This window comes from Numenius arquata, chromosome 5 (assembly GCF_964106895.1).
Source record: "Numenius arquata chromosome 5, bNumArq3.hap1.1, whole genome shotgun sequence".
NCBI classification, from domain to species: Eukaryota; Metazoa; Chordata; class Aves; order Charadriiformes; family Scolopacidae; genus Numenius; species Numenius arquata.
Window position 1 is genome coordinate 45,301,875 of NC_133580.1, and position 23,484 is coordinate 45,325,358.

General features: G+C 60.5%; 2 protein-coding genes across 2 annotated transcripts in view; one reads left to right on the forward strand and one right to left on the reverse strand.

Annotated features, from left to right (window-relative positions):
- Positions 1-11,597, forward strand: ADISSP (adipose secreted signaling protein). Its single transcript, XM_074147452.1, has 5 exons — positions 1-257; positions 3,203-3,345; positions 5,857-5,995; positions 9,622-9,744; positions 10,768-11,597. Exons 1-5 carry the CDS (start codon positions 239-241, stop codon positions 10,866-10,868), a joined length of 525 nt encoding a protein of 174 aa, XP_074003553.1. The 5' UTR covers positions 1-238; the 3' UTR covers positions 10,869-11,597.
- HSPA12B (heat shock protein family A (Hsp70) member 12B) overlaps positions 11,538-23,484 on the reverse strand; it is a 16,806-nt gene continuing 4,859 nt past the window's right edge. The window contains exons 3-13 of the mRNA XM_074147450.1: positions 21,867-21,967; positions 20,407-20,531; positions 19,787-19,973; positions 19,207-19,311; positions 18,903-19,019; positions 18,214-18,385; positions 15,985-16,071; positions 15,268-15,372; positions 13,742-14,000; positions 13,439-13,542; positions 11,538-13,258 (exon numbers count right to left, since the gene is read on the reverse strand). Coding sequence (XP_074003551.1) covers positions 12,615-13,258; positions 13,439-13,542; positions 13,742-14,000; positions 15,268-15,372; positions 15,985-16,071; positions 18,214-18,385; positions 18,903-19,019; positions 19,207-19,311; positions 19,787-19,973; positions 20,407-20,531; positions 21,867-21,967 — 2,006 coding nt within the window. The 3' untranslated portion in view covers positions 11,538-12,614. The remainder of the gene's footprint in view (positions 13,259-13,438; positions 13,543-13,741; positions 14,001-15,267; positions 15,373-15,984; positions 16,072-18,213; positions 18,386-18,902; positions 19,020-19,206; positions 19,312-19,786; positions 19,974-20,406; positions 20,532-21,866; positions 21,968-23,484) is intronic.

The window sequence follows — 23,484 nt, forward strand, 5'->3', positions numbered from 1 at the left end:
AGGTCTGTGCCGGAGCAGTGCTGGAGTCGCAGCCGTGCGGTGCCGTTGTGTCTGTGGTGCTCGGCTGGCCCCGGGACCCGACTGGGGCAGCCGCTGCCCTCCCCAGCTTTGCCTGCTGCTGCCTAATTCTGCCTGTTCCCTCCCCAGCTCCGGCGCTCGGGAGCGGCGGCAGCCCCGGAGGATGGCCTCCTGCCCGTGCCTTTGAAGTTTTGTGCAAGGACGACCGCTGCGGGGACACATGGCTACGGCTAGCAAGGGTGAGTGTCCCTGGCGTCCCCCGCCTGCCTGCCTGCACCTCACCCCATCCCGGGCTGCCTGCCCCAGCCCAGGGCCAGTCTCCAAGTTTGATGCTCCTTCCCGGTGAAGCCCCTCTGCCCCATGCCCTGTTGGTGGTCCCTCTGCCTGCAGCCATGGATGCAAGGGCTGCCCGCAGCTGCCCACTCATGCCCGGGGAGCGTCTGAGCAGGTTAGAGGCTGTGGGGGACCGGGAGTGGCATTGCTGCTGTTTTTCTGCTATGAGTTGCAAGTGAGTGCCCGCTGAGGGGACTTGTGGCAGGCTCCAGTGGGGAGCTGCTGGCATCACTCAGCTGTGATGCCCCCTCCAGGGATGGGCACAACCCCTGGCACTCCCTGTCCCAGGCAGGGCTGCTCTGGGAGGCGATGGGTGCTGGATGCTCCTGGGGTGCTCCTGGCCTCTCCCGGACCCTGGCTGCTTCTCCAAAAGGCTCTGGCAGTGCCGGGCTCAGGGAGCTGGGTGCTTTGTTGGTGCCGGGAGGGGATCCCCAAAAGGCTGCTGGTGTGAAGTGCCCTGTGGCGGCAGTGCCTGGCTCTCCACCGCATCGAGACAAAGACCGAAGAGACTCTTTGTGCTGCTGCTGGGCGTGATTTCGTCTCCCTTTGTGTGCCCGGTCACAGCTCTGGCCTCCTCAGCTTCTTCCCTGCTGCTGGATGGCTCCATCTCAGCGGCTTTACTCCTGCTGGCGATGAAGCCTCCTCGGGCTTCCCGGCAGGACAGGGACCAGGGGAGCGGTCCCTTGGTGGTGATGCCAAAGGACAGGCAGGTTGCCTTGTTCCTGGCAGCATGGGGGAGAGGGGCTGTGAGTCCCTGTGGCGAGCAGCATGCTGGGGGAGCCCTGAGCCCTCTGTGCTTCCCTGCTCCCAGCCCTGCTTCTCTGGGTGCGCTGGGGCCTGGGTACCCTCGTTTTGGGGGTGATGTGGTGACTCTGAAGGTGGCATCTGCTTCCAGAGCTTGTGATCGCTGTTGACACATGTGAGGCAGGTGGCCCCCCTCTCCTAGAAGGGGTGGGTTGGACTCCCAAACCCACCAGACTGGCTGCCAGCATGCTGGCTGCGTGGGGTCTGGCAGATCCCAGTGACCCTCTTGCTATGACTGTGGTAGGACTTGGGGACTCAGGATAAAACACACCAGTTCCAAGTGATTTCTCTGCCTAGCTCCTGCCTGATGGAGCCCCTGCCTGCACCTCCCTTTGCTGCTGGGTGTTTGTAGGATGCACAATTGCATTTCACCCTAATGAGATTTCCATGCTGGCTGACTCACAGCAAGTCCTGCGTGGGTGGGTGCCCCTGCCCCTTCCACCCTGCCCCTCATGCCCAGGGCTGCAGAGGTGCCACCATCACCCGTCCAGGCTCTGCCAGGGTGAGGACCATCCCTGTCAGCCCCTCCTGAGCTGGGACAGGGGCACCGCGCAGTGCAGCTTCTCAAGGTCACCGGGGTGCATGCTGGCGGGTCACCCGGTTCCTGGGACAGCTGGTTCCTGGGACAGCTGCCCACAGTGCCTGGCTGCCACCTTCGCCTTCTTCTGATCTCCCTTTCTCCCGAGGGTCTTCAGACACTGTGCCGGGGGCTAGCCAAGCACCGTGGCTGCCTGGGTGGACAGTGGCTGGGTGCCCTCTGGAGACGCTCATCCCCGGGGGCCAACAGGCTTCCCGGGCTATGTGCCGGGCATCAGCTGCACTGCCTCCAAGCGCTGCGTGATGAAGACACATATTTGGGATTTTCCCTGCTGGTCTTGTGGCGGGTGTAAGGGTTTGGGTCCTCCAAGCCTGGTGCTGGCATCAGGATGCCCAGTGGCAACAACTGGCTGTAGCCTTGCCCGTTAGCTGCAGCTCCCAGCCGGCTTATGGGATCCACGCAGATCCCTCGGCTTATCTTTCCCTGTGGCACTCATAAAGGCTCTGTGGGGCAGAGGGTGGCTGTTCCTTGTCATGGGGGGCTGCCTGCATTTCAGCGGGGAGGGTTCCATCTGTGTCCCTTTCCTCACTGCAGCCACGTGCAGCTGCATCGCTCTGCAAGCGGCCGAGTCTCTTGTTTTCCCCTGTGTGTGGTGAAGGGATTTCTGCCGAGCTGTTCCGGCTGAACAATGCCGAGTTATTAAATCTCCGGCGTTTCCAGCCTGCCAAAGCACAAAGAGCCTTTTCTTTAAGGAGGCGGCAATCTGCTCCCGGCCGCTGCCAGATGGATGCAATCGGCAGCCGGACCAGGGGGTTTCTTGGGGTGTAGTGGGGAGGAGGGAGGGGGAAAGGAGAGGCTGATTTTTTTTTTTTTTTTTTTCTTGGAAGCTCACAGAGAACATATTGCAAAGGTGCAAGCAAAAGGGCACATAGTGTTTGTGCCTCTGTGCGGGCTTCTGCTAAGGCAGGTGCCATTGCATTTTTGGGTTTCCTAAGGGTACTGTGGGGTTTGCTCCCCAACATGGTGGCCAGCTTTGCAGCCCCAGAGATCCCAGCCCAGCACCCTGGGATGTGTGGGAGCCCTTCCCTGGAGAAGCTTTCCTTTCCCCCTGTCCTTGTCCCACCTGTGCCCCCTTCCTGCCACAGTCCATGTCTCTGCTCGTCCCACTCCTCTGCCCTGAGAAAGTCATGGGAGCAAGCAAATGCTGCTGAGCCTAGGGAATGGACGGGATGCTCGAAGTCTCTGAGCATCCGCTGGTCCATGTGCTCCCTCGCTGCTTGGAGGGTGAGCTCTCTGTGGCCACTGGTCACCAGTGTCCATGTGCCCCCTCCCAGCCCATGGCACAGGGCGTTTCTGAAATGAGAGGGGGGAAACAGGGGAAGCCCCTCCATGCTCCAGCCCCAGTCCCTCCCTGGGGGCTGTGGAGGCACACAGAGCTGTGGGTGAAGGGGGTGCGTCCCAGGTGGGCAGAGAGTGATGCCTGGGCTCTGTCCTCTCTTCCCTGCACAGGCAGCAAGGCAAAGGGCGGGGGTGTGCGCTTCGCCCCCAGCCAACCCGCTGAAGGGACCCATGGCCACGTGCACTTCGACGAGAAGCTCCACGACTCGGTGGTGATGGTGATGCAGGAGAAGGATGGCAGCTTCCTTGTCAAGGTGGGAGCTGGTCTGTCCTCACACCCAGCAGCAGGGCTGGGTCCGTTTTGGGGATTATGTGGGGTGGGTGGACCCCTCAGTGCTGCCTGTTGTAGCCCCTTGAGCTGTGGGGCTCCTGCTGCCAGTGGCTTCTGCTGCCTGCGGCTCTGCCCGCTCTGGGGAGGTTTCCCTCACTGCCCCTCTGGACGTCGCTCCATCTCTATTACAGGTCTCAGATTTGGGGGTCTTTCTGGCCCCTCTTACTTTCTAGTCTACCTGGGGGACCTAGGAGCACCCCAAGAACCCGAGTCCTTTCCCATGGGCAGCTGTGATGGGTGCTTTGCTCTGGATTCACCTATTTATCACCTGATTCCTGCTGCTGCATACAGCCTCTGCTAGCCACATGGGTGGGTTTGGGGCCAACTGGGGAGGGCTCCCGGCCTGTGTTGCTGCTGCCTGATCTGGGCAGCATTTGCAGGGTGGTCAGGCCAGGTCCAACAGGCTGGGGTGGGATGCAGGCTGCCTCTGGAAATGAGGGTCTGGTGGTGTCACAAGCAGTGGAGCCCAGTCCTGGCAGGGCAGGCTGATGGACCTGCTGGCCCTGCTGCACCTGGGGGGGATGTGGGACTGTCTACTCTGCCCCTGTTTGGAGGGGACAGGGCTGAGTCTCACCCTGTGTACCAGCAATGCTGTGGCTTCTCCTTGCTCCCCTCCAGCCATGTGCCTGTGGCCATAGGAGGGTGTTAGTGTGGCTTCAGGTTTGACGGTAGCTCCCAAACTGTGCAGGAGGCTGGTGTGATGGCAGTGGGGACAGCAAGCCATCTTTAATGACACCTTATATTTCATTCCAGCAGGTTTGTAGACCCGAGCATGCGCTGCCTGCCCCGTCCCACAGCTCCTCATCCCACGCAGCAGGGCTGAGTGCCGGCAGCGGAGGCTTTGGTGCTGGTGTGCTGTGGGCTTTGGTGGTGGCGGGGTCTGGGTGTGAGGTGGGCAACTTGGCAGTGATTCGGAGGTGCAGATTGCTGGTCCTCTGCCTGGAGGACCTTTACTGTAGCGACTTCACCTTATATGAAGCTGGTCCCTCGGTCCCAGCCTCTCCTTTGGAGGCCCTTTTTTCCCCAAGGAATAAACCCCTCAGAGAGCATCGGGGTTGCTCCTGTGCTGCGTGCAGGAGAGCAATCTGAAACTCACTTTCAGCTCTGAGTCAGTTATTTGTATCGGGCGGATGATGGGTTATCGCCCTAAAAACAGCAGTGAATTGCTTAGCAATTGCCGATCTGTGGGTGGTTGTTATTATTTTTCCCACCCGTGCCGTGCAGCGTGCTGCGGGCGCCCCGGCACTGCACGTGCCTCTCCAGAGAAGGGGGGCAGCTGCCTGCTGCCCTTGGCACTGCCCGCCCGGATGGCACAGTGGGACCAGCCTTGCTCAGCGTGCTGGTGCCATGTGGGTCTGGGCCAGGGCCGTGTTTAACCACGCAGCTCTTCCTACTGGGCAGGTTTGGGGTGCACACCATGCCCCACCATGCGTTTCAGAGGCAGGAGGAGACCCCATCCTCTCCCCCGTGGAGAAGAGGCTCTTTAGGGCCGGCCACCAAACGTCTTTCCATGATCTTAAAATCCCCAAAGCTGCTCGCTGTCATTTCTTGTTGCAGTGATGCCTTGGAGCTGCTCGTGGCCAGGAATGTGCAAGCATATGGCATGCATTTCATGTCTGTGTGTGTATAGATAGATATGTGTGTGTGTGTATTATATATGTATTTATGTGGTGACTGAGGTGCAGCTTGGAGCAGGCTGCACACGTGTGCATGGAAGACCGACGGTCCCTGCCTGAGCTGTGCCTGTGGCAGAACTTGCTCACCCTGCTACCAGCAGGTTTTGTGGCAACTGGCGAGCGCTGGGTACCCTGTGTCCCCAGGAGGGGATTTTCCTCTCAGCCGGGCCAGATCCTGGCTGTGCTGTGGGCTCTGCTTCAGGGAGGGTTTGCAGGCGCGTCTGGAGCTTCGCAGCAGGCGGGGAGCCTGCCGCTCCCTACCCAAAATGGCTTTTGCTGAGCGCGGTGGAGATGGACCCCTCTCTAGAGGCAGCTGGCTCCTAAAAGGGCTCTGGTTTTCATCGTGGTAGTGGATAAATGAGGTTTGAAGGCACGCTCTTGGAAACGTCTTGGTTTTTAGAGACCAGAAACAGCAGCCAGGAAAATTGATCTCTGCTCCCATGATTCTAAAGGGTGGTTGTTCCTGGGGCTTTGCCCCAGAACTGGATGTTTTTGCTGCTTGTCTATTTTGGCTACGCAAAATGTGTTTGTTACGTTTTCCCATTTATTTAGGAAATAGTCCCTCCTTCCCTCCCTGCCCCCAGCTGCTGCCACCCACCTTCCCGTGGGCTTTTGGGTGCCCAATGCCTGGTGGGTTCCTGTCCCTGGGGTGGGATATGGAGGCGGACGAGACAATGGCAGTGTGGGACCACCTCCTGCCACAGCTTAACACCTACTCAAGGCATGGTGTGAACCCCGCTGTGTTTCCGCCCTTGCAGGTGGGATTCCTGAAGATCCTCCACAAGTACGAGATCACGTTCCTCCTGCCCTTGGTGCAGAGGCTGGGGAAGGATGTCTGTGCCGTGCCTCTCCCCAACCTTAACCTCCGAGTCATCAGTGTCACCACCCTACCAGAAGGTAAGGTCCCCTCTTTGTCCACCCAGCTGCTGCTGTGCTGGGTCCCGGATCCTGCCATTGCTTTGATGCAGCCGGTGAGGGGTGAGCAGCGAGGGGGGCACTGCCTGGACTAGGGGGCTGCCAGACCCAGATGTACCCCTTGAGTGCCCGTGGGAGTGGCAAGGGTGTCTGGCTTATGCTGGGGCTCCATGGGGAGCACGAACCAAGTGCTCCCATGGGGTGGGGGGCAGCTGGCAGCTCCCTGGTCCTGGGACCACCCATGACCATCTGTATTGAGCCCTTGCCAGGCATGGGCGATGATTCCTCTCGCTTGGGGAGCCCAGAGCTCCCCGGAAGCTCACGTCGACAGCTTTTATTGCTAGGGTGTTTCCTGCCTTGGGGGAACTCAGTGGGCGAGTGTCCTCCAAAGTGCTTTCCAAACCCCAAGCCTCGTCCTTCCCCTGAGCCTGGGGGTGTGTGGCAGGCTGACTGGGTTGTCCCCATCCTGCGGGACTTTGGGGGCAGGTCCTGCTGCAGCTGTTAGCAGAGGGGGGCATTTGGTCCTGGCTGTACCTCTGCTGGGGCCGCATCCTGGCGCTCATCCCTGCAGTGCCGCACCGGAGAAGGAATGGAGAAGGAATCTGTGTTTCCACTGCGCCTCCTGGGAGACGCCTGACCCCAACCTGTGCGCTCGGAGAGCAGCTTTTGTGGCATTTTAATCCAGGAACCTGCTGAACAGAGTCCAGACGTGATGGTATTTTTAGCACTTGCTCTGTCTGTTCTTTGCCTGTGCTGAGGGTCTGCCTAAAGAAGAGGCTGGAGCCGAGGGGAGGTCACCTCTCTGTCTGTCTCCAGGCTTCTTGCTAATTCTTTTGTGGAGGAAAGGAGAATAATGTCCTGAAACGTAAGCACCCGATGTGGCTCGGTGCAGAGGAACTACCTGGGCTTTGCTTTGTTCTGTGTTTGCGGCAGCTCAGCCCCGTCCGAGCCCATGCTGGGAGCTGGGCATGTGGCAGCCCCTGGCATCGTGGCTGCAGGGCTGGGGGTTCCACTGGCTGCTCTGCCCCCTCCTTTCTCCCTGTCCTTCCCCGTCCCCTTCCTGCTCCCCCAATCCTGCTTGATCTTTCCCATCCCCACTGGCAGCGTAGATTCAGTCACAGCCTGCAGCCAGCCCAGCGGCTGTTGCTCCGTCCCCACGTCTCTCCATAATTTATTAGCTGCAATTGGGAGGTTAAATGCTCTTTTATCCCAAATGTTCATCAATCAGCTGCTGTTTCTTGTGGGTTCAGATTGGTCTGGGAGGTGGGAAAAGAGCGGCCGTGGGTTTGTGGAGCAGAGCCCACAGGCTGGTGGGAATGGGGACAAGGACAAAGACAGGGACAGGGTTTGCTCCAAGAGGCACCAGGCTCATACACCAGCCTGGATCTGGTCTGGGGTCAGTTTGCTGCCAGCCTGTCGGTGGGAGAAGGGAGCAGGGCTATGCATGGTGGCCCTGGTGCGGTGGCTGGGGCAGCTGAGTGTCACCCTGGGCTTGGTGGCAGCTGTCTTGGGGACATGGGGTTTGCCCTGAGGACACAGCAGGCTGAAAAGCGCCTTGGGGCACCTCGGCTGGTCCTGTGCCAGCAGCTCTGGTTGACAAGCAGCCGGTGGATGCTCTTTCCCGCATTCCTGTTCCCTCCAGCTCCCTGGGGCTGCAGCTTGCCATCTCTCCCTGTGCCAGCTCCCGGCAGCTGGGGGTCCGGGAGTGGGGCTGTGGCTGGCAGGGCTGGGCTGTGGCTCTTCCCGCGCTGCTGCTGGCCCTGGCCCAGCAAAGCACTTAAGCTTTGTTTGCTTGAAGCTTTCAACTTCGGGCTGGCATGCCCAGCTCAGGATCAGGGCCAGGGCTCCCAAGGCTTTGAGGAAAGGAGTCCTTCGGGGATCCTGAGCAGCTCCAGTGGGACCTGGAGGTGTCTGGCGCCTTGCAGCGGTTCAGAGGTGTTTGTCCCCCAGGTCCTTGGGGTTCTGGTGACAGCTGGGGCTCCCCTTGAGGCTCTGCTTCCCACATCCTCAGCTGTGGGCAGGAATGGAACTTGCCAGGTTTGTCTGGCCATGGGCCAAATCCTGTTCCTGCACTGCCGGCGCTCCTGGGACCGCCCAGCCTGGGCAGAGCATGGTGTCTGGCTCCAGGCTACGGTGACGGTGAGCGGGCCTGTGATGTGGCACAGACACAGAGACAAAGCAGCCCCGGGTGAGTGCGGGCTGGAGATAAGGGGACTCCTGGCGCTTGGAAGAAGGAGGTTTTGCCACCACAGGAGATTTTGTCACCACTTCTCCCTCCTGCTTCCAGGTGCAACCTTTCATCCCTGTTTAAGGTGGAGCTGCTTGATCTGAGAAGAAAAAGCGCTTCCCTGCCCCGAGCTTTCCTCCAGCTACTAGCTCTGCTCCCCTCTGGCCCCTCAGCCCTTCACTGGGTGCCTGAGCCCCACACCAGCTTGGGGACTTAGAGGAGCAGTCAGGGAAGATTCATCGTGCCCATAGATGGTTTGCTCTCCATCCCACTGTGCTCCCCGAGTGCGGCCAGTGTTCCTGAGCCCCAGGGCTGAGCTTGAGGAGCCGACTGCTGCGAGTGCTCTGGAGCCTGGATGATGCTCAGCGTGTTTTTATTTATTTTTTTGTGCCGTTGCAGCACCCCCCTGTGCCAGCCATGTCGGGGTGCCTCCCTATGAGCTCTGCAGGGGGGCCCGGCCGTGTGCTCACAGCAAGCTCGTGCCCTCCCACTGGGGTTTGACTGATGCCTTTCTGCAGCTGAAAGGCCAGCATGGTTTAATTTTCCACCTCTCCTTTATTTTTTTACATTGTGCTTTTTTCCTCTGGATCAAAAGCAACAGCCTCCTTTGGCCCTGCCAGCTCTGTCCCTGCGCTGGGAGGGGGCATGGGGCTGGGACCAGCCCTCACTCCCTCCAAGCTGGGGCCTCCATGGTGCGTTTATATGTCCCCTTGGCTCTGCAAGGAGGAAGACATGGAAATTTTGTTGTGGGTGTGCCTGGCTGGTGGGAGATCATGGTGTTTGCCTGTCCAGGGCACTGCAGGCAGCACTGTTTGTGTGCTGGGGCTGTGTGTGGGGCTGGAGGGTTGGGGTAGGGTGGAGGGTTGAGGTTTGGGCTGGGTGGGATGTGGGACCCACCCCTCAGCTGTGGCTGGGGGTGCAGAGCTGTGTGCTGGTGTCCTGCTCTGCTGCTGTGGGGCTGTGCAAACCTCCCATCCCCTGGGTGATGGGGACAGGTGGGTCTCAGAGGTGCCATCGGCTCAGGGCGTTGGGGGATGCTCGGCACCATCACAGTGGTGCCCTCAGCCTGGCGCTGGGAAAAGCAGCGTACTGTGTCCCCTGAAACCTCGCCTGAATCTCTGTGGAGCTTTATGAGCTTCACCACGACTCAGCATCCTTGTCTCTGCCTCATGGGTGGGGAAACTGAGGCACGGGGTGGGGAAGGAACCCAGCAAGACTTGTGCCCAGTGCCTCGATGGTGGGAATGGGACTAAATCAGCTCTGCCCCAGGCTCTGCTGCCTCTGGGTGCCTGCAGTGAGGAGGGGCTCCCGGGGTGGGGTAGGAAAGGTGCAGGCGGGTCTTGCAGCCGGAGCCCAGCTCCCAGGGTGTCTCTGTCCCCAGGCTACAGCGTGAAGTGCGAGTACACGGCGCACAAGGAGGGGGTCCTGAAGGAGGAGATGGTTCTGGCCAGTGAGACTGGTGAAGGTGCCTGTGTCAAGGTGGTGGTACAAGCCCGTGTCATGGGTAAGGGTCTGCCAGCGGTGTGGGGGCCTCACACGGTTCCTTGGGTTTCGGAGCAGCGATTCCTCCCCGGCACAGCCGGTAGCAGGGAGCGCTTGCAGACCTGGCTGGAGACCAGCTGCTTTCTGCTGTGTCTGGGGAGCCAGGGATGCTCCCTGCACCCCCCGGACCCTGCGCCATCCTCCCTCCCTCCCTCTCCAGCTCGTCTCCCTCCAGCTCTCCCGGCCCAGCCGCTGCAGACGTGCCCCACCTGGTGGACACTTCTAAGAAATTGTCTAAACCGGATGACTTTCTCCCCGAAAATCCTCAGCCGAGGGGATGAGGCTGAGGGGCCTTCCCGGTGAAGGGGTGCATGGAGTGGGGCTGCGGCAGGCACCCCGTGGCCCCCCGCCTTCACCCTAATCCCAGCCCAGGGGCTGTGGTCAAGCCCACTGGGGTCCCCCTCTCTTCCAAACACCGCTGCTTGTTAGGCAGCACAGCGGTCTGTAATTTTAATTTTTCTCTTCCTCCCCCACCTTGCTGTTTAATTTGGGTTTGTTAATTAGAGCAGCGTTTCCATAGCTCAGCTTCTTCTGCTTTGTGAGGCATGGTGCCTGCTCTCACCGGCATTTTCCACATGGCCAGTCCCGGGGTCCATGGGGCTGGTGGTTTGTTCCCTGGCATCCCCCCGCTGCCTCACTGTCTCCCCACCCTGTGTCCCAGACTAGCATTCCCCCACTGTGTCCCAGCCCGTCCCCCAGCGCCTGAGCCTGGCACACCAGGAGCTGAGCACCTTCCCCGGGCAGCACCCTGAGGGTGGTGCCTGCAGTGGTGACCTGGGGACAGGGGGCAGCATCTCTGCATCTCCCAGCCTCCTGGGTGCTGGCATCCCTTGTGCGGGGACTGTGGGTGAGAGGACAAGCACCTGTGAGCCTCCCCAAGAGGGCCCTTAAAAAGGTGAAGCAAGCCCCCCCAGGCCAGCCTGAGGCCATTCGTGGCTGCACCCCATCTCTGTCCCCGTCCCCACTATCTCCTCCTGTCCTGCAGACCGGCACCATGGCACGCCAATGCTCCTGGATGGGGTGCGCTGCATCGGTGCGGAGCTGGAGTATGACTCGGAGCAGAGCGACTGGCACGGCTTTGACTAGCCCCCCTGCCCTCCACTGCTGCCTGCGTGGCTCCCGAGGACGAAGCTCAAATTTTAAAAAGAAGAAACCCACCCAAACCCCCCCCACCCTGGGGGCTGCAGCTCTGTGGCCACCACGGAGCTGGGGGTGAGCTGCTGCTTCCCCCCTCCCCAGCCGCCATCGCCACAGCAGCACGTCCGCCCTCCCCACTGTGGGGCGGGGGGGGGTCCCCAAAGTGCGGGAGGGGCTCCCCAAATGCTGGAGCATCTCCGTCCGAAGTCTCAGGGAGGGATCCCGCTTGCTGCCTCCAGCTGCTGCTGCTCCCCCCTCGCTTTTTTCCCCCATCCTCCCTGGGAGAGGTGGTATTTGGGGATGGCGGAGCCCCAGCTGAGCCCCCTGGGGTGAAATTTTGCCTCCTGGAATCTGGAGCCGAGCTGGGCCATGGGCCAGGGCAGGATCCGGCAGCGGGAGGGAGGCTGGGAAGCCGGGTACTGGGTGGCTCTGGGGTTAGTGTCAGTGTCCCTGTGGCAGTGCCCGTCCCTGTGGCAGTGCCCGTCCCCATGGCTATGCCCATCCACCTCCTTATGCTGCAGCCATTGCCTTAGTCTCCTTCTGTTTCTCCTCCTTTTTTTTTTTTTTCCCCCCTGGTAAGACTCATGGTACAAGGACCAGGAGAAGTGGCTCAGTTTTGAAAGCAACAGGAGGCTTTATGTGCCTATATATATATAAAAATATATAGATATATATATGTACACGTCTGTGTGTATCTGTGGGGTTTTTTAAGTACAAAAATCTGTAGAGGTAAATAATGATCTTCAGCTGAGAGGGGGCTGGAGCTCAGTCCGCCCCCATTAAACCCCCCCGGGAGCATTGGAGTTGGTGGCTGCAACCTGATTAAAACCCACATTGGAGAGTGGGGTGGATTGGACACTCCCAGGGCAGACAGGGACACCCTGGGGGTGCAGGGGACACCTTGGGGGGGTACAAGACCAGCCCTTCCCTAGAGTGCTGTGCTATTTCAGAGGCCCCAGGGGGGTGGGGAGGTGTCCTATCTATTTATATGTGCACCCCGGGGTGCAGGGGGCTGTGTGAGCCTGTCCCTGTGGACATGGATAAACCTGTCTGGGCCCTTTGGGGTGAGGGGCATCATGCTGCAGACTGCCCCGACCTCTAGTTAAAAGGGGTCCAAGAGAAGGTGAGGTCCCCCTCCTCTTGTGCCACTGTCCCTGTCCTCGCTGGGCTGTGCTGGCCGCGTCAAGCTCTGCCGCTCGGGGGATGCCAGCTGCTAGGGCGACGTGCAATATATGTAAAAAAATAGAAATGTGGGTCTACAGAAAGCGTGTTCTTTGGTATTTTTGGGAGCTGGGGGCGCTGCGGGCTCTGTCGGTTGCCTTACCCATATGCAGGAGGCAGCCTGAGCCCCTGGCCCCTGCTTGGCCGGGCGGTGCTGGCCCCGTCCCACGCATCGGTGCCGGGTGTGCAGTCACTGTTTCTGAGAGTCAGACCCCGACCCATTTCTGTGGGAGGTGCAGGCCCTGGTGCAGCACTGCCCGGCAGCACATGGGGAGCATCTTTGGGGTGTCTCATGAGAAGGGGGTGCCACCAGCATGGTTGCAGTGGGGTCTGGTGGCAGTGGGCTGCTTGTTCCCTCTGCCCAGCTCCTTGCACCCATGGAGACCAAAGCGGATGCTGGTGGGGGTCCGGAGCAGGCAGCAGGTTCCCGAGGTCCTCATCCCTCCCCACACAGCCCCATGGAGAGGGGGGGGCTCAGTTGGAGAGGAAATCAATGGTGGCTCGGACCGTCTTGGAGGTGCGGATGTCCATGGCGGTGACCTTGATCTCTGTGTCCCCAAACTGCATGCTGGCACGGATCTCCCGACGGCCGCGAGCCGGGCTGCCGGTGTCACCCAGCGCCTCCAGCTCCAGGCTGATGGTGCCACACTTGCGCACGCCGGGGTCGGTGATGTAGACCACGTCATCGGTGGCACAGCAGTAGATGTTGATGATGGTCTTGCGCTGGCCTGGCCGGGCCGGGCAGTAGCTGCGCTGGACCACCTCCCCCAGTGCCACGGACTGGTCCACAGAGACGAACTTCTCAAAGATGTCGGTGCACCAGTTCTTGCCCTCCTTCACCAGCAGCTTCTCCTGCGGGTGCTTCCCCTCCACAAACTTGTTGAGCACCCCCACGCCATAGGTCAGGGGGGAGCGGCGGACACGTACAATGGTGGGGTCCAGGCCGAAGAGCACAGCCCCTTTGAGAATGGTCAGCCCCACGTCTTGGGGGATGATGACGCGGCAGGTGTGGCCGAAGGCTGCCTGGACAGCGCGCTGCAGCATGGCCGACTCCGCAAAGCCCCCCACCAGGAAGAGGAACTTGATGCCTTGGACCTCTGGCTTCTTCAGGAGGTCATCTGGGGAGAGAGAGGGGGGTGTTGGGCAGGGCTGGGGGCTGCCCGTGATCCTCCACCCCTGCCCCGGCAAGGGTGGTTACTGGGCATGGCTTGGGGTGCCACAGCAGTGTGCCAGAGCACTGGGGAAAGGGGGCGCCCCACCTTGCAGGGGTGTGCAGGTTCTCTGGCCCCAGGACCTACCGATGTGTTTGATGATCTGGCTGATGGTGGGCTGGAAGAGCTCACTCATGGCCTCCGAGGACATCCGAAGCATCCCTTGGGACGACCACTTCACAAAGTTGACACTGGGGAGGGAGAGAGGGTCCATGGCTGTCTCTTGCCAAAGGCTCCCTCCTGTTCCTCCCCTGTGGATCTTCCAGTCCACCAGACCCAGGAGCAGAGCACCCCACCTGCCCTCTCCCCCTCCCAGTTTAGGTCCCTCCAGGGCCACATGCTCCCCAGGGGTCCCCAGGCCCTGTTTTCCCCCCCCCAGCTGGGTCTCACTTGCTCTTCTTGAGGGCTGTCTCCACGTTCTGGCCCCGGTGCTTGCGGTAGAAGTCGATGAAGGAGAAGGGCAGGGAGATGTTGAGGGGGCTGGCACGGGAGGGGGCTGCTGCCCGCTTCCGGGCTTCGAAGGCGATGGTCAGGTCCACCCAGGCGGCGGGGCGCTTGGCCTTGAAGGTGGCGATGAAATCCTCCCCGAAAATGTGGCACAGCAGCTTCTCGAAGGCCAGGTCCACCCCCACAGCCCCATAGGGACCTCCTGGGCACCAGGGGGGCTGGGTCAGGCAGCATCCCCATGGCACACATGTCCCCATGTCCCCCATCACCATGTCCCCAGACACCTCTCCCCCCATCACCTAGGAAAGCCTGGGGCACTTTCTGTGCAAGACAGTGGCCCCCAGCCCCACTGTTGCTCTTCTGCAGGGGGATCAGGGTGGGGGGATGTGGATGGGAGCCCCCTGCCCAGGGCTAGACCAGGAGACGGGGACGGGTCCTGCATTGGCAGGGGGCCATGGAAACATTCCCCAGGATCAGGGAGAGGGCAGGCAGCATGGCTGCGGGCACAGCGGTCTCCTGGACAAAGGGGTCCCTGTCGGGGGTCTCTCAGGGGCTTGGTGCCTCTCCCCATGACGTGGCTCTGCCAGGTGGTGCTGGGGTTTTCCAGCCCCATGCCCAGCTCTGCAGGGAAGCCTGGGCTGGTGGCTGTCACTCATGAGCCCTCATTTCTCCAGGGGTGTACAACCATCATGTGCCAAAATCTCAACCCTGGGATGGGCTGAGGCCAGGGGTTTCATGTGCCCCCTGGAAGCAGGGTGGGAAGCCTGCGGGTATAGGCCAGGAAAAGTCCCACAGCCTAAGACACATCACAGCCCTAAGTCACCCTATGCCTTCCCTGCATGCTGGGTGGCACTGGGTGCTGCTGTCCACAGAACATGAGGACACCAGTGGGGTTTCATGTCCCCAGACCAGGGTGCCTCAGCTGCTGCTTCTGTCCCACCTGCAGCCACCCTGTTACCCGTCCCACCCTGCATGCCCACCCTTTCCCACCCACATTCCTGTCCAACTGACACTCCCCAGTCCAGCACCCCTATCCCACCTGAGCCCCTTCCAGCCCAGAACTCCTGTCCCCCTGGCACCTCTGTCCCACCTGAGCCTCCCATCCTAGCACCCCTATCCCTCTGTCACCCCACAACCCAGCACCTCTGTCCCACCTGAGCCCCTCCAACCCAGCACCCCTGTCCCACCAGTACCCCTGTCCCACCTTGTCACCTCTCAGCCCAGCACCCCTGTCCCACCTAAGCACCCCTTAGCACAACACCCCTGTCCCACCGACCCCCCCCCCGCCCGTCACCCCCCCTCCACTTCCTCCTCCTCCCCATCCCGCTCCCTCCAGCCCCTGCCCTGCTCCCTGCTGCCACCAGGTGGTGCCACAGCGCCAGACACGACAGGCAGGGAGGGGACCCTCGCCCAGAAGGGGGTCGCTGCGGGGATAGGGCGCAGGATGGGTCTGGGGGCCCTCAGCTCACCCGAGGCTTTGTACAGCTCCTTCAGTGTCCCCTGCGGCTTCTCGATCTGGTGCACAGTGAGGTCCACCGTGCCACCACCGCAGTCAGCCACGATGTAGCGGTCACCTGCGGGCAAGGACGATGGCCGAGTCGGGGTCCCGGGTACCCCCCCCATCCGCTGCGGGGGGTCCCTCGGCCCCTCAGCACCACGCCGGGACTGACCCCCCTGGGACACCCATCCTGTGGGCTTGGAGCAGCCGCTGGGGCACGGCCCCTGGGCTGCGCTTTCCCCAGGGAAAAATGCAGCTTTAACCAAAATGTGAGGTTTGGGTTTTGTTTTTTTTTTCCCCACCCAAAAAAAAAAACAGCTGAAGTTTTGGAAGGCAGGAGGGGGATGTGGTGGTGTTTGCTTGGAGTGAACCAGATGACGGGACAGGAAGGTGGCAGACAGACCCTGCCCTCACTGGCATCATTTGGGGAGGTAAGACCAAATGACAGACAGGAGCCATGTCACCCCCACGGCAAGACTCTCCCCTGGTGCTGGCAGGGCCATGCTTGGGCTCTCTAGGGCGCTCTGCTATGGAGAGGATGTCCAGCCCCCATCTCCTTGCCCAGGGAGACCCAGGGGGCCAGGCAGCATCAGTGGGGACTCCTGCTTGTCCGTCTCCCCCCAGTGAATCCTCCCCGGGGGGCTGGGTCCGCTGGGGCAGGGGGGGCACTGCCCATCACCCCTCCTACCTGCCTGCATTTCTGACCAGAGCTCCCCCACTCCTGACTCCACCAGGAAGGTGCGGCTGTGGCGGGACCGCCGGAGCTGCTCTCGGGCTGCGGGAGAGAGCAGAGGGGCTGGCGTCAGGCTGGGGAGCACCGGGGCTGGGACCATCCCTGGGATCCCCCTGGTTGGGTGGGGAATGCTGTGGGGGGCTGCTGGGGCTGCACTAGGAGCACCGGTTGCCCGCTCCCTCCGGCTGGGACACCCGACATGGCCCCAGCTCCACTGTGGACTCCACCGTTGCTCTGCTCAGGATCCCATAGATCCCATCTCATCATGTCCAGCCCCTGCAACGTTCCTGGCCGATGCCGCCTCTTCCCCTGTTCTCCCCAGCCCGGGTGGGGTTTCCTCTGCTCCCCCTGTCCCGGGGCAGGGGACATCAAAGCAGCCCGGAAGGGCAGGGAGCTGTTTGGAGAAGGTGGGGTTATCCCGGCCTATTTTTGTCATGCCGAGATGGACACAGCAGATTAATTTCGTTAGCTTTAGCCCCAGGATGCAGCTCAAGCCCCTCTGTAAATCCGGATGCAGCCCCAGCTCTCCAGCCAAGCATAAGACAAGGGCTGCAGACACCAGCAGGTCCCAGCTCTAGGGCTTAGTCCCAGCTGGGCAAACCAGCTCTGCCCCAGTAAAGCCCGGGCTCTGCGGCTGGAGCACAGGGGGTGCTCTGGCTCCCATGCATGGAGGGAGCATCCTCACAGGCAGCTCAGCGGAGGGCCTTGGTCAGCCCTGGAGCAGTGGGTGGATCTTCTCCCTCTCCTGGGGTTACGGTTATGGCATGGAGTGGGGATGTTGGTGTGGGGTTGGGAAGTCTTGGCCCATATGGAGGGGCCGGGCTGGAGGAAAGGGGAGGGAGGGAGATGGGGTGGCCAAGACCAAGCGGAGCTGCTGGGAGGAATCCAAGGTGGCTCCAGCTGAGCCAGCAGAAATGGCTCCGGCTGGAACCGCGGGGAGAGGGAAGTGGAGAAGTGGCCCAGGGACCTGGGGCAGTGCGGGGAGATGTCAGGGGCAGGTTGGGCAGATGAAAGGGGCTGAGACCATGGGGGACACACAACTTGGAAGCTTCCTGGGAAAGCAGCCATCGACTGCCCTGGCCCTATGGGCTTGGGGAAGGGGGAACAGGAGGGCAAAGGGGGGAGCGGAACTCCCTGGGGCTGCCAGAGAGGGGACCAGCCATGGCCTCCCCCTCAGCCCCTTGGCACGGTGCCCCACTCATCTCTGCCTCAGTTTCCCCCACCACCAGAAGATGCTGTGGGCTGGAGGTCCCTGTGGGGGTAGAACCAGCCCTGCCCTGTCCTCACATGGGGGGTGCAGGATTGCTGTGCTCAGTTTATGGCTGCAGGCACCCCCTGAGGGCTCGCCCCCGCGCACACCAGCGCTGCGCAGAAACCTGAACGGCTTTTGCCAGAACTGGTCTTGTTTGCTAAAGTATCAGAGAAGGGAAAATTATAGGGAAGGAGATGGTAAAGTGGAAAAGAGCTGGGAGCAGAGGAGGACAAGGAGGGAGACAGGCCCTCGGCAAGGGGCCATGGTGGGAGGGGATGAGATGCCTATGCTGGACCCAGGAGGGGATCATGGGAGGTCTCTGTGGAGAAACACCCACGCCGGAGAGCCCTGGGGGGGCTGCCCATGTACCCCCTGGTCATAGGGGCTGGGAGGGCTGCAGGTAGAACAAGACTGGGAAGCAGCAGCAGCTCCCCAACAAAAAGCACCTGCGCTAGTTGCTCATTTACCAGCTGTGGTTTTGCTCCGTCCCTAAAGTCAAAGGAAGGGCACATGCCGGGACCATAATTCAAACTAACTCCCTGCCAGGGCTGGCAGGTACCCACCGGGGTGCCAGTCCCCATGAGAATGGGGCCCCCTGGGCAGGGGCTGCTCCCAGAGCCCCTCTGCTCCCTGGGTGGGAGCTGGAGCTTGGGATGGGGGAGTGAGAGCACCGGGATGGATGCATTCTGAGTCTGTCCAGCTCTCCGTCCAGCTCCCCAGCACCCCGCTGCAGGGCTATTGGTGGTGCTCAGCCCAGGGACCCCACTGTTGCAGCCTGGGCTGTGCCCCAGGGCTGCTGATGAACCCTCAAGACCCGGTGTGCAGGGCTGGATCCCTGCCTGCTCCATCTCCTGCTATTCCAGCCCCCGCATCCTGCCAGGACCCTCTGCCATCGCCCATCTGGCAGCTCCCCATCCCCTGCACCTGCTCACCCTGGCGAAAGCTGGAGTCGATGGAGTGGTCCGGTGCCAGCCCATTGGCCGGGGGTTTGCAGCTCAGGTCAATCAGCTGGTGGAGGCGAAGCTTCCTGCAATAAATGGAAGCGGCTTCGGGCTCCAGCGCAATCAGCAGCTGCTCCGGGTTCTCTGGGGACACCAGACCAGCCTGTGGGGAAGATGGGGCATCAGGGCAGAAAAGGTGCCAGGGCACCGGGGTGTCCTTACACGCCATGGCCTCATGGCTGTGCTCCGGCAGAGCTTTCCCATCCCTGGCCTTTGTGCATTGCTTTTGCCTGTACAGGCACTACGAATTCACAGCCCTACATACTATGGTGATGCACCACCCTTGCTTTAGGGGTGGGTTAGCTCCTGCCCATCCCGGGGACCCAGAGGTGGCACCAAGGACCCAAGGGGCACCCCCTTCCCTGGGGAAGCACATGCCCCCATCCCCAGTCTCCCCCTTGCTGCACACCCAGCTCTGAAATCCTCCCACCCCACCAACACCAGGTTTCAAAGCCAGCCCATGCCCAACAGCCAGAGTCCATCTCCTATTCCTTGGGCTACCAGGACAAGCCACAGACCCTTTGCTATGCAAGCAGGACCCACAGGGAGAGGGGGAGAAGGAGGTGACCCTTGGAGACCCTCCTGTGAGGGGAAAAAAGCCACCCTGGGAGCCCCCTCACCTTGTAGGCAGCCTCCCGCATGAACTGCTTGGCTGGCTGCTTCCAGATGGCAGGCACGGTGATCACCCAGCGGATGGCATCTCTCTCTGGCAAGGATGGGCACTGGTCCTTCAGCTCCTGCCGGGCAAGAAGCAGGAGGTGACCCCTCCCCAGCTGGAGCATCAGGGCTCTTGGTGAAGGGCCAGGTAGCAACACAGGGAGAGGACAACATGCATGACTTCTATTCCATTTGGGGAGGGAGAGGAGGGTTGTATGATGGTGTGGGGAGACCCAGGATGGTGCCCTACCTCCACATCAGCCCTACCTGCACGGCGTGCTCCTTGAAGAAGCGGAGTGCATGGGCAAACACCTCCAGCGCTTGCATTTTCTTCCCGTTGACAGCTTCTAGCTCAGTTTGCATGGTGAGGTCCTGCCAGGAAGAGCAGCCACAGCAAACAGATCACACAGGGTGCTGGGATGTTGCCGGCATCCCATCCCAGCTCTATCGACAAGTCTCAGGTAGGGTGCTCATCCCCCCACGCCAGAGGGACTGTCTGGGGCACAGACACTTGAAGCGCCGCTCTGCAGCCACATCCACCTGCCCTGAAGCAGCTTGGGTGGGGGGAACCAAAAATTCACCCCGCCTGCAACAGGGTAAAACGTTGCTCTGTGTGAAGTGTGTGTAAACCAAACAGGAAGCTGGTTATGCTTGGCTGGGATGCTGGTGATCAGAGGTTTTGCTTGTAGCCCCTCTCCTGCCCTCCCGGATTTCTGCTCCCCAAAGAACCCCTCTCTTTGCTTACTCCAAAGCGGGATAAATCCCTGGGGCCAGCTCAGCTCAAGTCCAGCCTGGCCAGGGTCCCCATGGACCCCCTGGAGATGTCAGGACAGGAGCAGGGACTTACGCTGGTACTGTGAATCTTCATCTTAAACTTCTCGAAGTAGAGCCAGTCACGGGCTTCCTCAGGATCCAGGTCGTGGTAGTAGTCCCGGGCGGTGTAGCCAAAGCTGTGGAAGACTCCCTCCGGCGTCAGCAGGAGGCTGGTGGGGGTCTTCTGGTTGGCCACCCCTGGGTCCCCTCCTTCCCATTTCCTGCAAACAGGAGCCAGCAGCAGCCTGTGAACCTCAAGGCCAGAGAATGGGTCCTGTCCTATTTCATTTATTTATGTGGGCACAACCTCAAGCACCTTTGCACCAAGGTGCAAAGAAGGGACCAATGTTCTTGGGAAGGCTTTACTCCCTGTGTAACCCCTTCAGGACTCCTCTGCACCCACGCAGGTCGTTATAACAGAGTGCTGATGAAGAGGTGCTCTCACTCCATCCTCCTGGCTCAGTGCAAGACCCATTTCATGGGTTCCTTCCACCAGCTGCTCCCAGGCAGCATCCCTCAGCTGTGATGGTGTGGATGTCCATGGCCCAGCCTGGCTCCATCCCTCCCTCCCAGCATACCGAATTCCAGCTGCTTTGGGCAAAAAGTCCCTTAACAGCCCTGGGAGCTGCTCTCAGGCCTCTGCCTTCTCCTCACCTCATCATGTGGATGGCCTCGGGGTCGCTGGAGAAGCTGAAGGCATAGCCGCTGGAGGTGGTGCCGAAGTCAATGGCCACCACCACGGCAAAGGAGGCGGTTTGCTGGGAGCGAGCTTCACTCCTCTGAAACACAAGGGCAGCTGTTAGGGATGGGTTCTCTCCTGAGGGCGAGCATCGAAGCAGGGCTGGCTGCTTCCAGAAAAGGGGTGAAAAAAAGGCCATGAAGGGGTTAATTTTTCCTGGATCAGGCCTGAAGACACTGTTATTTCTGCCTGGGGAAGAGAATCAGTAATGCTGAGGTTTCCTCTGCAGTGATGCTGACAACACTGGAATTCCTTCTCTTACACAGCTCCAAATCACGGAGAAGAAGGACTGCTGGTGTCAGGCTCTGGGGGGTCCCTGTTGCAGTTCCCAAAGACAGGCTCATGGGACAAGGGGATTTGGGCAGCCCCGGAGAGAGGGATGGATGCCGGCAGCCTCTGCCCACAAGGGCTGCCTGGGGTGGTGCGGGGAGTCTTTCTTTCTTCCTGGGTTGGGGTGGTGCTGAACCCTCCACACTCGAACCCTGGCAAATTTTAGCTGAGAATCGCCGAAACCTTCCCTGCTCCTGATCTCGGGCCAAGGCACCTCATCCCAGATGTCCCCATGGGTGACCCAACCGAAAACCTTCCTGGCCCAAGTGCTCTAAGGGGTTCCCGCTGCTGCCTCCTACAGCTGATGCTTTTCTGGTCCTGCCTTTGGGTCCCTGTCCCTCTCCTCCTGATCGGCCTCCATGGAGGCACAGAGAGGGATGTGGTGGGGAGCAGCAGTGCCGAAGGAGCCGCAAAAGCACTGCTAATGCTCAGAGAGCCCTGTGCCCCTGTCACTGCCCCGCGCTGCCGCCCTCGCCTGCCGCAGCCTCCCAGCGCACCGGGTGGACACGGAAAGCTAAAAGCCCTCATTAACTTTTAACGCATCCCGATTTGATAAGTGCAGACATTAGCTAGCTGCGAAAAAAGCCGGCAATTAGCATGGCTGAAGTGGTTGTCTCAGAAATGTGCATGTTCAGGGAGCTGCAAGGACAGCAAACACGGGGGAGGAACCGGCTCCGGCAGGCTCCCTGCCTGCCTCCTGCCTCCTCCCACACAGGGCAGTCCCCTGGGATGTCCAAGTAGGAGCAAGCAGAGACCAGGAGCTTTGCAAAGAGTTCAACTTATGCTGGTGTTTCCTCCATCTCCTCTCTTGCCTCCTGCTATCCTCCTCCACTGGAAAAACCTCCGTCCCATAAATCCTACAGCTAAGGAGAATATTTGAGCCCTGATGATAGACTAACCCATCCTTCAGCTGACACCGGGGTGTGTGGTGGGGATGGCAACCAGACCAGGAGGGGAAGCGCTGGGGGGTGACCATGAGTCAAAGAGGGGACAACAGTGGGGAGCCAGACCCTGGCAGCCCCAGGGGACGCCACAATGGCCTTACCGGTGACTGGGAGGGTGTCAGTGGGGCGATGCTGCAGCTGTCGTGGTGCGTCCCCGGGGAGCCAGGAGGGGACGGTGTGAGGCACCGCTCGCCATTGGCACCTGGGGACAGAGCAGGGTGAAGCTGGGGTGGGAACGGGCCCCAGCCCCTCCTGAAGACCCTTCCCCAAGGTGAGGGCAACACTTGACATCCTAATGAAGACACAGCAGGTGCAGATGAGAGTTTGTCAATGGAGACGTCAGAGCTGCTGTAGGGGCTGCTCCTGTTGGGCTCCTCACAGGCCGCTTCTGGGCTCAGGAGGCTTCCCATACTTTTTTTTCAGCCATGTGCAAGGAAGGATCTAATCAGCACAGATTAAATTAACAAATGAGGAACCCCTTGGAGGTCTCATAAGGAGATGCTGGAATGAATTGCACCTGGTGTTAGCACTGATGAGCTCACAGGGATCTCTTCCTCTGGGGATAAGGCTCATACCCATGCAGAGGATGAGGGACAGTGGCCAGAGAAGGGCTGCAGGACTGAGGCACCTTCTCCTATGGGGCCGGAGGACATCATCTCTTAGCAAGAAGATGGTTCAAGATTAGTTGGACATGGTGTTTCAGGGAGGGGTTCAGCTTGCTGGTGTGGGCAGGCTTTGGTGATGAGACACAGGCTCAATGTCTTCTCCATCACTGAAGAGGAACTTGCACACAGAGGAAGAGTTGTCTCATCTTGAAGCCAGTATCTAAAATAAGTCAGGTGAACCGGCAAGCTCAATTTCTCCCTGTTGACTCTGCAGAGACTCTTTGGAGGTGGTTGCAGATGGAGACAATTCTGTAGATGAGCAAACCGAGGTGGGGTGGATCCTACCTTGCACATTGGAAGGGGACCAGGGAAGTGGAAGTTCAGTGGCCTTTGACTGGCAAAGGAGCAGCCAGGTCTAATTCCTTGCAGATGATGACAGAAGCGCCAGGACTAAACCCCCATGATGTGTTTGCAGCAGTAAGGGACATGGTGGTTCTCCAGAGCTGCCTATTTTTAAATTAAGACAGCCCTCGTCACATAAATACGTGCTAGTTCAGCTTGGCAGTGGCTGGCAGGGACAACTGCAACGGATGCCAGAGTCTGCTCTGGGCCAGCAGCCGAAATGCTTGTATCCTGAAGGAACTGGAGGGGGGAACTTCGGATAGAGAGGCTGGTGAGCTACTGAGGCAGAGAAAGGGTCTGCGACTTGAGGCCGTGGAGACCCAGCTCCTCAGCCCTCGGCCAGGGGATGCGTGCCCACCTCAGACCTGTAGCCATGCTGCAAAACCACCCAGCTTGGCAGAGACCTGGTAACTCCTGTGTGAGCCCATGATAACTGTGAGACATCGAGGTTTAGCCTGCGTGGGGAGCTCAGGGAGGATCACGCTGTCTTGCGCTGCAGCGAGACATGGGGACAGGCACCTTGGTCTGCAGCGCCTGACCTAGTGGTGCTTTCCTCCTCTTCCTCCTCCTGACTCCAGCCAGTTCTGCATCTCCTTGGGTGAGCCACCCCCAAGAGATCCTCCAGCAGCAGAAGCCTTGTGCCAGGGATCCCCCGTTAATCCTGGCCTGTCAGCCCGTGCTGGGACTGCTGGAGAAGCACTGGTGGGATGCC